The 14400-nt window shown below is 42.9% G+C and overlaps 1 protein-coding gene across 3 annotated transcripts in view; it reads left to right on the forward strand.

Annotated features, from left to right (window-relative positions):
* LOC124280173 (telomerase reverse transcriptase-like) overlaps nucleotides 1-14400 on the forward strand; it is a 97086-nt gene that overhangs the window by 15194 nt on the left and 67492 nt on the right. For all 3 annotated transcript variants that reach the window (XM_046716070.1, XM_046716068.1, XM_046716069.1), the window contains exons 4-5: nucleotides 1380-1450; nucleotides 3195-3354. In XM_046716070.1, the coding sequence (XP_046572026.1) occupies nucleotides 1380-1450; nucleotides 3195-3354 (231 nt within the window). The remainder of the gene's footprint in view (nucleotides 1-1379; nucleotides 1451-3194; nucleotides 3355-14400) is intronic.

Genomic DNA, 14400 nt, shown 5'->3' on the forward strand with positions numbered 1-14400 from the left:
GATTTCACTTCTTTATATGATCAGGTAACTATCTTAATAGACATGGAGAATGATAAAAAATCAAATGTATGGGCGTGTCTTGATCTTGATAGTGAAAAGAGAAAAATAACCAAATGCCGCCTGTGCGGTATATCGCTGCGTTATGCAGGCAGTACAACCAGTACGATGAAAAGAACATTTGGCAAGTAAACATCCAAATACTGATTCTGACCAACAGGAAATGTTAGTCACACGACGATATGAAGCCGGAATGAAGTAAGTGTTCACTTGTGTTTGATCGGAACACATGTCATGCTGGTTACGCTATTGTTCGCTTGAAAGGTATGAATTTCGAGTACTCGGGTCCGAGCCGAGTCTCACCCCTCGAGTACTCGAGTCCAAGAAAATGGACTCGTTGAAGCCCTAGTGGTAACCGATGTTGTCACATTGACCTGCTAGGCATTGTGATGCACTTTATAGTAGTGTTGGGAATTGGTTAAAATCTCATAATTGCTGATTGGTTTATTACAACTGATCAATCATCGAAAAAAATTGGTTAGCGTCATTAATGAAATTTGTTAATGCACATAAAAATAAGAAAAACATGTAGTTCTTTTGGATTTTTTGGCAAAATTTCACATCTTTAAAGAATGACTAGTATGTCAGGAACATAAATTTCTTGGAGTCTTTAAGATAAATTCAATCATGACTTGAACCGAACTTCTAGTGCTTATGAAATGTAACAGACAAAACCAACCTTGTGAAAAATATTGTTTATGAAAACACGTGTTCCAGAATTGTTTGTGTTCGATTATGAGAAAACATGATCGATTGCTTAGTCGTTTAGTCACTGCGACCAATCTTCGAATATTTCAATTAATCGGACCACCATTACTTTATAGATCTCAAGATCTCTTGAACTCATCCAAGTGATATCTCCAGTGGCATCAAGTTGTATGTGATATATATGTTTTACAATATTGATCTATGAGCTGGAGGCATGCCAATGCTGATTTGAAGATGTAATTGTTGAATTTGTTTCATTCTATTGGAATTATGTTATGAAGTTCAACACTTTTATGGTAAGCAGCAAGATAAATCTAGCCTCATTTGTTACAAGGGTGGATTATATTTTTGAAAATTCTTACAGAGTTCCAGTATGAAATGGAAGATATTGTGCAGCATGTGATTAGTTGTAAATTTGGGATACATCAGTCAATCATCCTGACACAACTACTTTTTTATCAGGTCTGTCAAAGTTTTAGATGATGTTTTTTCTTCTGTTTTTGTGTAACAATGTTTCGGGATGGTTATTGCCACATTAGCTGCAAGAATTGCTGATGCAGCAATAATAAGTTTATTAGTAGTCTCTTCCACAACTGTTCCTGATTAATTTTCAGTTTCCACTTGCCAGTCCCTCGCCATGTGATGATGTACAGTAAAGATCTACGAGAACACCTGCCCAAGTCTTGTAAGCTGATGTTCTGATTGGTCCAAATGTAACGCATGCAACAATTCCACGATGAGGCGATTATGATAGATATCATGAATATTGGGTGACAAGTACAAATGGGGCGGTGAGGTAGCCTAGTGGTTAAAGCTTTACCTTGTCACTCCGAAGACCCGGGTTCGAATCCCCACATGGGTACAATAAGTGAAACCCATTTCTGGTGTCCCCCGCGGTGATATTGCTGGAATATTGCTAATAGCCGCGTAAAACCAAACTCACTCAGTCAGTCAGTCAGTCAGTCAGTCAGTCAGACAAGTACAAATGTTAGGAAACAAATTACTACTGTAATAATACATTATACAAAAATGTAGAATTTGACATGTTTTTTGCCATGTTGATAGTGTTACCATGACAATGACCAGTGACCATATTTCTGTCACTTGAGTGTTGACTGTTATGCTGCCTGGCTTCAATATATTTCATTTGGCATATCTCACTTTGAAAAGTAACACCCAAATTCAATTTTCAATAAAAATATTCGATTCTAATTTCCGCAGAAAACAAATGGAATTAGTTCAAGGATATGGTTTGAGTCATTTGTTTGTCGTTTAACGCCGCACTAAGCAATATTCCACCTATGTGGCAGCAGTTCATAAATAATCAAGTCTATAAGATGCAGCATATTCCAGTAGAGAATAATGTAGACCAGACAATCCAGTGATTGATGTGAATAGCAACGATCCCTGCAGCTGAGTGAGTGAGTGAGTTTAGTTTAACCAGACAATCCAGTGATCAACTTCATGAGCATCGTTACATGCAATTGGGATACAATGACATGTGTCAATAAGGTCAGCGAGCCTGACCACCTGCTCATGTTAGTCGAATCTTACAGCAAGCATGGGTTGCAGAAAATCAAATCCAGCGATTCCAACAATAATAACAGCGCGCTAGTGGTCAGTGGTTGATGTTGCAGTAGGCTGTGCAGGGATGCCTTGACCATTCCGCAACTCTCCTAACAGACACAGATGAAATAAGTCTAAAAGATTGTCAATACATCAGCATTCTGTTACTCCTAGTCTTGAATTTGGTAACATTTGGTCTTCAGATCAGTAAATCAAGACATTAAATAATAATATTCTAAAACTAGAGCTTATATACCATGCTGTACATTTTGTATTTTGGGTCTTTTTAATCAAGTCGTAAACACCGATGTTGAATGATGTCATTGGCTTTGGTGTCACTGATTAGAAATCATAGTATTAAAAATACTGACTGACTGAGTTTGGTTTTACGCCACTTTTAGCAATATTCCAGCAACATCACGGCGGGGGGACACCAGAAATGGGCTTCACACATAGTACCCATGTGGGGATTCGAACCCGGGTCTTCGGCGTGACGAGCCAACGCTTAACCACTAGGCTACCCCACCGCCCCGTATTAAAAATAGATTACTTGTAACAATGAAATATTTGTTCTATATTCTTTATGTGTAGATGGAAGAATCCTGCAATTAATAAATTTGCCGCTATATATGAATTTGGCTGAAGCATTAAGTGTTTAGAACTGTGGGGTTTTTTTCTGTTTTTATTGTCCGTCTTAACCATGGTCATCTCACTAAATGTAAACAGTTCTGTGACAGTATTATCTGCTTGGTATTTATAGTCATAAATGTGATACAGAATCGATAATATATATATATGTATGTACCAAGTTAAAGTACTGGTGATAAGATGAATGATGAGCGGGAGTCTTGTGCCTGCTGCAGTCTGCCTGAGTGGCCTGGAGCCGTCTGTGGAGGGGGGCACCTGCCTCAGTGACCAGATCCTCCATCACACCTGTGTTGTCCTGGAGAGGACGGAGGACACAGCTGACACACACACAACACACATTGGTCCTCTGTGTCAGCAGATCATACAGAACCACAGGTGAGGGATTTTCTCATACACAGGTTACCAGTCAAGGAGTGACCAGTCAATTATTTTGGAAACCGAGGATTTCTGTTAGCGACAATATGTTTTAGCTGCTCCAAGCCATATATTTAAGGGGAGATTGGGGAGCTGAAAATATCTTTGGGCACAACACTTCAATGTCAAAGGACATCCAAATAATATGAAAATGTAACAATTTTAGCAGTCCTATATCCTGTCTCACTGCTTACTGGTGAATGACAATTATTTGACAGATAACAGGATATATCAAATATACTTCTCTTTCGATAGGGGTATATCTATTTTTCCTTGATACACAAAACTGATTCTTGTGATATGTCAAGTTAGATTTTCATAGGATGGCATAGCAAATATCTCTATCAAAAGTTCAGTAGTACATTGTGTTTGTATGCCCAGTGCTCATATGGTCTCTCCAACTGTGTGCAGCCACTGGAGTGAGTGAGTTTATTTTGACGCTGCTTTAGCAATATTCCAGCAAGATCACAGCAGGAGACACCAGAAATGGCCTTCACAAATTGTGCCCAAACCTTAGTCTTTGGTGTGATGAGTGAACACTTTATTTGATTGTAAGAGCTAGATTTACCTTATAATTGTAGGAGCTAGGGTTTACATTAGAATTGAATAAACAGTATGAGTTTTCAGTTGTCAGTTGTCTGCATGCTTGCCATGGTCGGTCTTTTTCTTGCCCATTGTCGTCAAATTTGTTTTATACCACAACTACTGTGTTGTTTCACAAAAGCAATATTTTTCCTTATCCTGACTCATGCTTATTGCTTGTCTCCCTTTCCTTCCGAATGCTAGTGGAACACTTGAATCCCCTTTTGAAGCTCCCTTCAAAAAAGCGGACGTAAAATCACTTACCAGGAGTCATCTCCCTTCCCCAGGTTTTGGCGGGAAACGGCGCCACCTGTCACCCATGCTCCTCACTCTCTCCTGATTCACCTGAGTGGGCGGTTGTGAGAGCACCTGGTCCCCTATACGGCATTATATCCTTTTATTATTTAGGCCTTTCTTCTAAATTAGCTGTATAAGGCTTTAGTTAACATTTACCTACAATATTCTACGGAATTAATTTTCAAATTTCTCTGTTTTATCGGGTTTCTACGTGACTGTTCAGATTGTTTACAATTGATGAATTCTTGTTCTGATTGTAAGTATCGTTTGTCTGCTGTTGATCCGCATAACCTATGTCCTAATTGCAAGACCGCATGTTTATCTAACTCTCGTTGTCAGTTGTGTTTTCACCTGTCGGAAATTGCATGTTATAAATATTCATATTATCTGTCTAGACGTGCAAAGGACAGGTCCAGACGAGATTTACACGACATGTCTAAACCGGCTAAGCTTGCAGAGGACCGGCAGTTGGTGTCTGCACAGATTCACCATCCCAGTGGTCTACCAGGGTCGTCTATGGAGGAGGTTGCCCGCCGTAGACAACGCTGGCTCGAGGAAGAGGTCATCTACATGTGATACACCCTCTTCGCAGTCTAAGAAGACTAGTGCATCATCTTCCCAGAGAAGAAGTCAGCTACAACTAAGACTTCGTCGAAGTCTCGACACGGGGCAACGCAGAAAACGAGGTCCTTTTCGGCTGAGATCGTCCCTCTGGAAGAAGTAGATCCCTGAGATCACATCTTCTACCGTGACCATGCAGGACAACCTTTCAATTCAGACGTTCGGCAGAGAGGTTCAACGCCCTTCAGAAGAAGCCTCATCTGTCTCAGATGCGTCGTCATTACAACAGACAACGCAGACCTTCAACCCGGGCACCTTTATGCAGCAATTTACCCAACAGATGTTGGATCTGACGGAACAACGATTTGCACGCGAGAGAGCTGCGACGAAGACGACGTCTGCGACGAACCTGAATGAAGGTCAATTGAGCTGCACACCACGTCCGTTGGGAACCAACGTCCTGCAGAGCGTACATGAAGATTCCACGTCCGCACGAATATCTGGCAGCCAGACCAACGTAGAACCTGCACCGACTATGTTCGGCGGAAGGACTAGACTTTCACCGAACCCACAAAGATCATCATCGACTTCAGATACGGACATTCGTGACGAACCTGCACGTAACGGTTCATTACCAAGGAGAAGAGAATCGACACCTGTACGAAGGCACAGAGATTCGTCACAAGACTCCAACCCTGGACAAAGCCATTGCCTACACGCAGGTTCGCTCGAAGGCGCGCACGATCATCTCTATCTCCACGCAGGTCCCCACGAAGGAAGTCACAAACACATTCATGAACGTATGGTTCGCCACGAAGGTCACCACGCAGGTCTCCATACAGATCACCACGCAGGTCACCACATAGATCGTCATACAGATCTCCTTACATATCTCCTCGTTCAGACGACACTAGAAGACATCTATCCTCAGAGCAGGAAGATGATGGCGGAATTATATTTTCCGACTCGGAAATCAAGTCATGGATGGCCAATGGTTTGGAACTCGCATCACCCTCTAAGGAGACCAACGAAGCACTATCGTACTTGATGTTGAATGATGATATAGACACACTTACGATGCCACCTATCGACCCTGTCTCAGACGTTCCAGACAACCTCAGCGCAGCCTTCAAGAAGGCAACTAAATACCAGACTCAGAGTATTCCGTCGTTCAACGCAAAGAAGTTCTCTCTACACCATATGGAACCCTTCATGAAGGCCCCAGAGATAGATGAGAATTATAAGATCATCAACGACTCTCGGACGAAATCTTACAAGATAGAAGATAAAATGCTGGCACAGTTAGACACAGTAACCAGACGAACCTTCTTCGGCCTAGCCAGGTCAAGAGCTGTCAACGAGACCCTTATCGCGAAGTTTAAAAACTCAACTTCAGAGGAAGATCGAATGGTTTATTCAGCTCTACTTACACAGAAAAAGGATCATCAGTTCATGTCTGAACACCTATCATCCATTTCTGCAGGCTTAACATTATCAAGAAGGCAAGGACTGTTATCCCCCTGTACTTGGAGCGAGAAGTTTACCAAGACACTCTACAGAGCCCCTTGGTCAGCACCATCCATCTTAGCAGGAGAAATTGATGGAGTCGCCAAAGAAGTCGCTAAAGATTCCAGAGAGGTGATAATGATCAAGTCTATCGATACACTGGCCAGTGTGATACGTCAGACCTCCCAACGTTATTCCGGCAAATCGAAGTTTGCAGGAATCCAGAGAGCAAGGGATAAGAAATTAGGCAACGCTAAAGAGAATAAGGATTCTTTTTGTCTCCCATCCGCAGCTCCAAGAGGTAACTACGGAAGAGGTCGGCCCTTTCGAGGTGCCAGAAGTTCCAGACGATGAAGAACGGGTTCGGAACGACTGGAGTCTTCCACCCCCAGCCGTTCCAGTACAACCTTCACAAGTGGGTGGACGTCTGCAACTCTACTGGAAGAATTGGGGAATTCTTCAAGACGACTTAGTAGCTCAGATTCTAGGCAAAGGTTACAGGATACAGCTACAAGCAGTACCACCAGTAACAATCAACCCACTGGTTCACAACTACGCTGCAGACTAGAAGGGAAATCTACCAGAAACCATCACATCTCTACTAGAGAAAGAGGCAACAGAAGAGATAAAACAGGACTGCGTCACACCAGGTTTTTACTCCCCAATTTTTCTGGTACCAAAGAAAAATTCAAAAGAAAAGTTCCGACTCATTTACAACATGAGGAAATTCAACAAAGATTACCTGCTAACACCCGCAAAGTTCAAGATGATACATCTACCACAACTACGACATCTCATACGTCCGCTAGACTACCTCGCCAGCATAGATTTACAGGATGCATACTTACACATCCCGATCCATCCGGAATCAAGGAAATATCTTCGATTCCTGTTCAACGGACATCATTTCCAATGGAAGGTCCTGCCATTTGGAATATTGTCGGCCCCCTGGTTGTTTACTCGAGTGACAAAGCCCATCCATATATATCTACATCGTCGAGGTCTACGCAGTGCGTTCTACCGAGACGACGGGATTCAAGCTCAGCAAGATCCCAGTCAACTCAGACTGCAATTGAACTTCACCATCAGACTTCTCACTCAACTAGGATGGCTAGTAAATCTCCTCAAGTCGGAACTAGAGCCTACTCAGGACTTACAATTCCTAGGAATACGGCTTATAACAATGAAGAATCGCATTCTTGTTCCAGGGGATCTTTGGATCAAGATACAACAAATGATCTCTCAAGTTCTACTCTCTCAGTTACCACTACGAGAATGGCAGAGCCTATTAGGTCTCCTCACGTCAGCTCAAGACATGACGCGCAGAGGAAGACTACAACTGCACCCACTACAGAGATTTGTGAACGTTCATTTACACAGTCTGGATCCCTTCAAAATACCAGACAGACTAAACCATATCTACTATGGTGGACTCAGAAGTCGAATGTTTGCAGCGGAAATTACTTAGTAGAGCCGGAGGACCGGAGGACACACGTCACAACATAGTTCATCAAGGATTGAGGTGGGATTTCATAGCCAAGAATCAACTGCAAGGTCAACTGGACAGACAATTCCACATCCCAGCTTTATCTACAATCCTTGGACCACAGGATATACAATATTTATCCTTATGTACAAAATTTATTTACAAAATTCCAAAACCAGGAGACGAAAATTCAAACGCCTTTTCATCCCCATATCGTCGGAGACACCCACAGAGATCTCACGTACTACGATATCAGTTTGGATGAGAGCAATCATACTACGAGCCTACAAGGCAGCAGGACTTGAGTCTCCACGAGCCTCCAACCCGCACGAAGTTAGAGTATTGGCATCTACACTCGCTCTACATGGAAACTGCTCAATATCCACAATAATGGAAGGGTATTTTTGGAAATCAGAGACAGTGTTTGCTAACCACTACCTCAGAGATATCGCTACCGAGGATGTCTCCGGTATCCACCAGTTTGGGCCTCTGGTTGTAGCACAACAGCTGACGGTCCCGCAAAGGCGCTGAGATGTATCTCGCCCTTTTATCGCATGTCATGCAAAGCTCGTACTCCAAGGAATAGAGCTTATAGTCCATGTACACGTCTAGAACAGACTAGCATGAATATTAGACCCCGTACTTAGAAATTACTTGTACACGGATAGGGTCACTACTCCACTTGATACAAACATCAAGAGTTGGAGTTACTGAAGTCCACATGTACGGTTACAGAAGAGTTTGATATATTGTGGTCCCCCCAAATTACCAAATTATTTTGACATATGGATCAACAGCAGCAGCAGTGCCATCAGAAGTTCCCATGGGGGGGGGGTAAATAGGAAGTAAATTCATCACTAAGGAATCCAGAAGTGGCTTGACCCACCACCAATTCCGTCGGATTCTACAAGCAATAAGCATGAGTCAGGATATGGAAAAATATGTAATTTTCTGAATAAATTTGATATCTTATACTTATCCTGACTCATGAGGTGAGCCCTCCCAACCTCCCCTCAAGGCACTCTGCATTTCCCAGTAAATCCGTGTGTCGGGCTGTAAAATACAGAGAGAGTGAGGAGCATGGTGACAGGTGGTGCCGTTTTCCCGCCAAAACCTGGGGAAGGGAGATGACTCCTGGTAAGTGATTTTACGTCCGCTTTTTTCAAGGGAGCTTCAAAAGGGGATTTAAGTGTTCCACTAGCATTCGGAAGGAAAGGGAGACAAGCAATAAGCATGAGTCAGGATAAGTATAAAATATCAATTTTATTCAGAAAATTACATGATTTTAGAAGATGGCAGATGGATAGGTCGACATAGTTGCTGACACGTATAAGCTTATTCAAGCTGTCTATAAACCAAACACAGTTCAATGGAATTTCACTGGAACAGTTTCAGACATCTATTGGTATGTTTGCTCCAACCATTATCAAAATACTGACTGTATACCCCGTTACTACGTGTCACGGTTTGTTGTTCTCAACCTGATCCTAATGCCGGAGACAAATGATGGTGTTTCATCAACATCGGGACCAAAAGGTGCAAAAAAACAGATGAAATTTACTTCACAAAACTGAAAGTAATTACTTTTCCTTATCCTGACTCATGCTAATTATGCTTGTCTCCTTCCTCTTGCGACTGATAGTGGAACACTTGAAATCACTTGAAGTTCCCTTCTAAACAAGCGGACGTAAAATCACTCTCCCACGAGTAGCGTCCCTTTCCTCCCTTTTTGCGCCCAAATGGTCACATGATCTGCCATATTTGTCACTCTCTCCTTTTTCGCCCTTGTGGACGGTTGTGAGAGCACCTGGGTCCCTATACGGCACATATCCTTTTATATTTTCGGACCTTACATCAAAATTATTGCTGTATACGGTTTTTAGGATTATACTCTACATCAGGGTTTGAAATTTGATCTAAATTTTCAGTTTTTTGACATGTGTTTTCTTCATGTTTACATTTGATGAAAATTTGTTTTCGTTGTAGGTACCGAGTGTCTGCGGCTGACCCTCATTTATTATGTCCTATTTGCACTGTTTCATGTTCTTTCAGCTCTCGCTGTAAGTTTTGTGTAATTTTAACTACGGTTGAATTTACTAATTACCTTTTTTCCATCCATAGACGTGCTAAGGACTGGGTACGAAGGTATTCACAAGTCATGTCTAAATCGAGTGATTGCGCTGATAACCGTGTGTTAACCACTGCTGCAGATATTCATAATTCCACTGAATTGCTGAACGTTTCTCTGGAGCAGGTCTATGTACCAGTGGTGAACGCCTGAGGCCATAAGAGATCATCGTCTACTGAGCTGACCCATCGCAGATGAAGAAGGCTACTACCATGAATACTTCAGCAAAGTCTAAGATCAGCTCTACACAGAAGACAAGGTCTTTCTCAGCCGAGATTGTTCCTTCGGAAGAAGCAGATGTTTATGATGATCCACCCATCCTCATACCTGAAGTCACAATCGTCAGTAAGAAGACGAAGCCTGCTTCTACAGCTACATCGGCATTGGTATCAGCGCAGACATTGACAGAAGACCTTCTATCAACGCAGACATCGGGTACCAGAGATAGCAGCAGCGTCAACTCTTCACAAGTGCAGCAAGCCTTAGATAACGTCTCTTCAGTATCAGATGCATCATCCCTGCAGCAGTCTCTTCAGACAACGCAGAACTTCAACCCGGGACTGTTCATGCAACAGTTTACAGACCAGATGATGTCGATGATGGAATGTCGCTTTGCTCTGGAGAAGACTACTATGAAGACCTCTACAACGACTACTAGCCTGCGTGAAGGCTCTACAGTCTCCCTACCACATCCAGATGAAGAGGGAAGCCTGCGCGAAGGTTCACAGGACACAACGATCTTTCCCATCTGAAGTGAGGAGTCTGGACTCCGCTATCAATGTAGAGGCTGCAGAGATTGCTGCTAAGAAGTCTCCACGCAGGAAGGAATTGAGGCGTTCTCCCGAACCCTACAGACGTCACAGTCTTCATCTCCATCGGACACTGATGCCCATCGAGAGCCTGCGCGAAGGCACTCCTACAGAGGGGAAGCCACATCCCGGAACCCACCTTCGCGAAGGCCTAGAGAATTATCTCAAAACTCCAGGAAGGATTCAAGATCGCATCAGGATCGATCGCCTGCGCAAAGCTCATCTTACAGATCATCTTATAGAGACTCAAGTCGTCGTGCATTCATAGAGCGAGAGATGTCTAAATCATAGGATGAAGGTGAAGGTATATTCTCCGATACGGAACTCCTGGATCCCCAATGGCTTGGACTTAGCATCACCTTCTAAGGACACAGATGAGGCGTTTACCTACAAGATGTCCAACGATGATTTCGACACGCTCACCTTTCCACCGACTGACCCGATCTCTCAAGTACCAGACAACCTCAGCACAGCTTTTGATAAAGCCACCAATTTGCAGAATCAGCACATCCCGACGTTCAACGCCAGGAAATTCCCTCTACATAGGATGGAACCCTTCCTGAAGGCTCCAGAGGTTGATGATGACTACAAGATTATCACCGACTTCCGTCAGAGAACTTACAAGATTGAGGATAAGAAGTTTTCTTACACACCCGTGGGTGAGAAACCCATGTGAGAAAACTGGTATCACACATATGTGTGAGATCGATTTCTAATCCCGTGATTGGCTACTCCATGGTGATGACCTAGGGTCAGGTTATGACGGACTACTTTCCTGATTAAAATTCATTGATAAGTTACTCGTGCTTCCATCGAACAGAAACCTGTTACTCGAGCAAAAAATACCCCTTTACACCTACCTGTTATTTTCAAGATTGCAACATAAACAGGTATTTATACAATGAGTCACAAGTAGAATAAATATAACACGAATCTATTTATTTTCTAATTCCTTTTATTAAAACTTTTGATTCCTATAGTCATGAATTCAAAATGGCTCCAACAATCAGTGATACCTGTGTAAACAATTATGTGAAAATCACCGTTAGAGATAAAGCCCTTGATTCCCTTCGAAATTCAAAATGTACAACACTGGTACTTTAACTGGAGAGATGCGACAAGTGTCATGTGTCATCTTGCAAATATACCTGACACGATAACGTCACAGATCGATTTGCCTCGTTGTTTCTTTGATGCATTGATCAAGATGACATTTTTCACTGATACACATGATGGAGACCCACTTCCAGCTCCGAGATACTATGTGATTCCAATGTTATCAAATTCACTCATGACAATCAGAACCAAAACACACTCGTTGAAACAATGTACGACATGGTGGGTTTTGCAAGGCTTCATGAGTGCAAATGGCGGCACACGTCCTTTCTATTCAATCGAACATGTACAGGAATGGTTGATCTACACATAAGTCATTGCTGAAGATATTCCTCCGACGCATGATAATGAAAAGTTTATGTCTTGATAACATACAGAATGTAATCAACTCACATTTCATACTGAAAACTCCGTAAAATTCCATTACATTCCAAGTGGCAGTTTCTGGCTCGGGAAAATGAGAAGGATGTGGCGAAGAAGAGTAGTCCCCCATTGATAGTGAACGTAACCTCAGCAATGTCACATTCAAGCACACTGGGTGCACCTAATTACACACACTCAAAAGTTTTGGCTCCGGTCGATGGGAGAACATTGAATGTAAACTGGTACACAAGTACAGATCCCCAATTTGCAGAGATATCCAAAACAATCTTCCGATCACGACAACCACCAAGTGATAACGATGACGTCACTCGCTCAAATATTTTACGCTCGCAAGAATTAAAATCATCCACATTTGCATGGTAACATCATCGTTTTAGAGGGTTTAATTAATTTTCTGTGATCTTATCTACCTTGCATTATCACTATTTCCTTGATGACGCGAAGAGTTGGCAGAAACCTTTCTGTGGAGGGCCACATTGGTGATGAGTAGTGATTAGGAAGCCAAGTGACGTCACTCATTCATAAACGTTGTGTTGTGTATTATTGCGCACCTATGATGAGAAAACATGAAATTTGAATCTATTCGACCATAAAATGGTGCGATTTTATGGTGTGTAAGAAACAGATTACTGTACTCGTGTCTGTCAGATACCATTTATCTGACGAGTTGTTTCAAAACATATTTAACGAGCTTTCGCTCGTCAAATACGTTTTGAAACAACTCGTTGTAAGATAAATGGTATCTAACAGACACTCGTTAGTAATCTCTATAGCGCAGCTGGATACAACCACCAGACGTACTTTCTTCGGATTAGCCAGATCGAGGGCTATCAACGAAACACTCATCTCGAAGTTCAAAAATTCCTCCGCCGAAGAAGACCGGATGATATACTCCGCTCTACTAATGCAGAAGAGGGACCATCAGTTTATGTCGGAGCACCTAGGATCCACATCAGCGGGCTTGACTCTCCTGAGAAGACAAGGGTTATTGTCAGCATGCACTTGGAGTGAACACTTCACCAAGTCCTTATACAGAGCCCCATGGTCAGCACCTTCCATCTTCAGAGGAGGAATTGAAGAAGTCGCCATTGAAGTCTCTCACGACTCAAGGGAGGTTATGATGATTAAATCCATCGACACCTTGGCTAACGTGATTCGTCAGACGTCCCAACGCTACTCCAATAAGTTTGCAGGAGTCCAGAGAGCCAGAAAAAAAAAGAAGTATTCCAGCATGAAAGGAGGAAGAGACTCCTTTCGTCGCCCAACCCGAGCTCTTAGAGGTGACCCCGGAAGAGGCCAAGCACCTAGGGATGCAAGAGGAATCAAACGCTCAAGGCCAGCTTCAGAACGACTGGAGTCTTCCACCACCAGCCGTTCCTGTACAACCTTCGACAGTGGGTGGATGTCTTCAACGGTACTGGGAGAATTGGGGAATACTCCCGGATGACTACATATCCCAGATACTGCGCAGAGGGTACAAGATACAGTTGGAAGCCACTCCACCACTCACAAGCAACCTGATGGCCTTCAACAACGCAGCCGACCAGATAGAGAAGCTGGACGATGCTATCAAGACCCTACTCTACAAAGAGGCAGTAGAAGAGATAGATAAAGATCTCATCACGCCCCGGGTTTTACTCCTCAATTTTCCTGGTACCGAAGAAGAATTCCAAGGAGAAATTTCGGCTCATCTACAACATGAGGAAGTTCAACCGGGAGTATCTACGCAGACCAGCAAAATTCAAGATGATACATCTTCCTCAGCTCCGATATCTCGTTCGTCCAGCAGACTACCTCGCCAGCATAGATCTGCAAGATGCGTACCTCCACATCCCGATACATCCAGACTCAAGGAAATACCTTTTCAACAGACATCATCTTCATGGTTGTTTACTCAAGTGACCAAGCCCATCGTCACATATCTACATCGTCGAGGTCTATTCAAGCTCATCACGATCCCAGTCAACTCAGACTGCAACTAGACTTCACCATCAGGCTGCTCACTCAACTAGGATGACTAGTGAATCTCCTCAAGTCGGAACTGAGAAACAAGATCTGCAATTTCTAGGAATTCGACTCATCACACCAGTGAATCCCATAGTCGTTCCAGAGGATCGATGGGTCAAGAAACAACAGAT

The sequence above is a fragment of the Haliotis rubra genome, unplaced genomic scaffold (genome assembly GCF_003918875.1).
Source record: "Haliotis rubra isolate DU_JTF1 unplaced genomic scaffold, ASM391887v1 Scf261, whole genome shotgun sequence".
In the NCBI taxonomy this organism is placed as follows: domain Eukaryota; kingdom Metazoa; phylum Mollusca; class Gastropoda; order Lepetellida; family Haliotidae; genus Haliotis; species Haliotis rubra.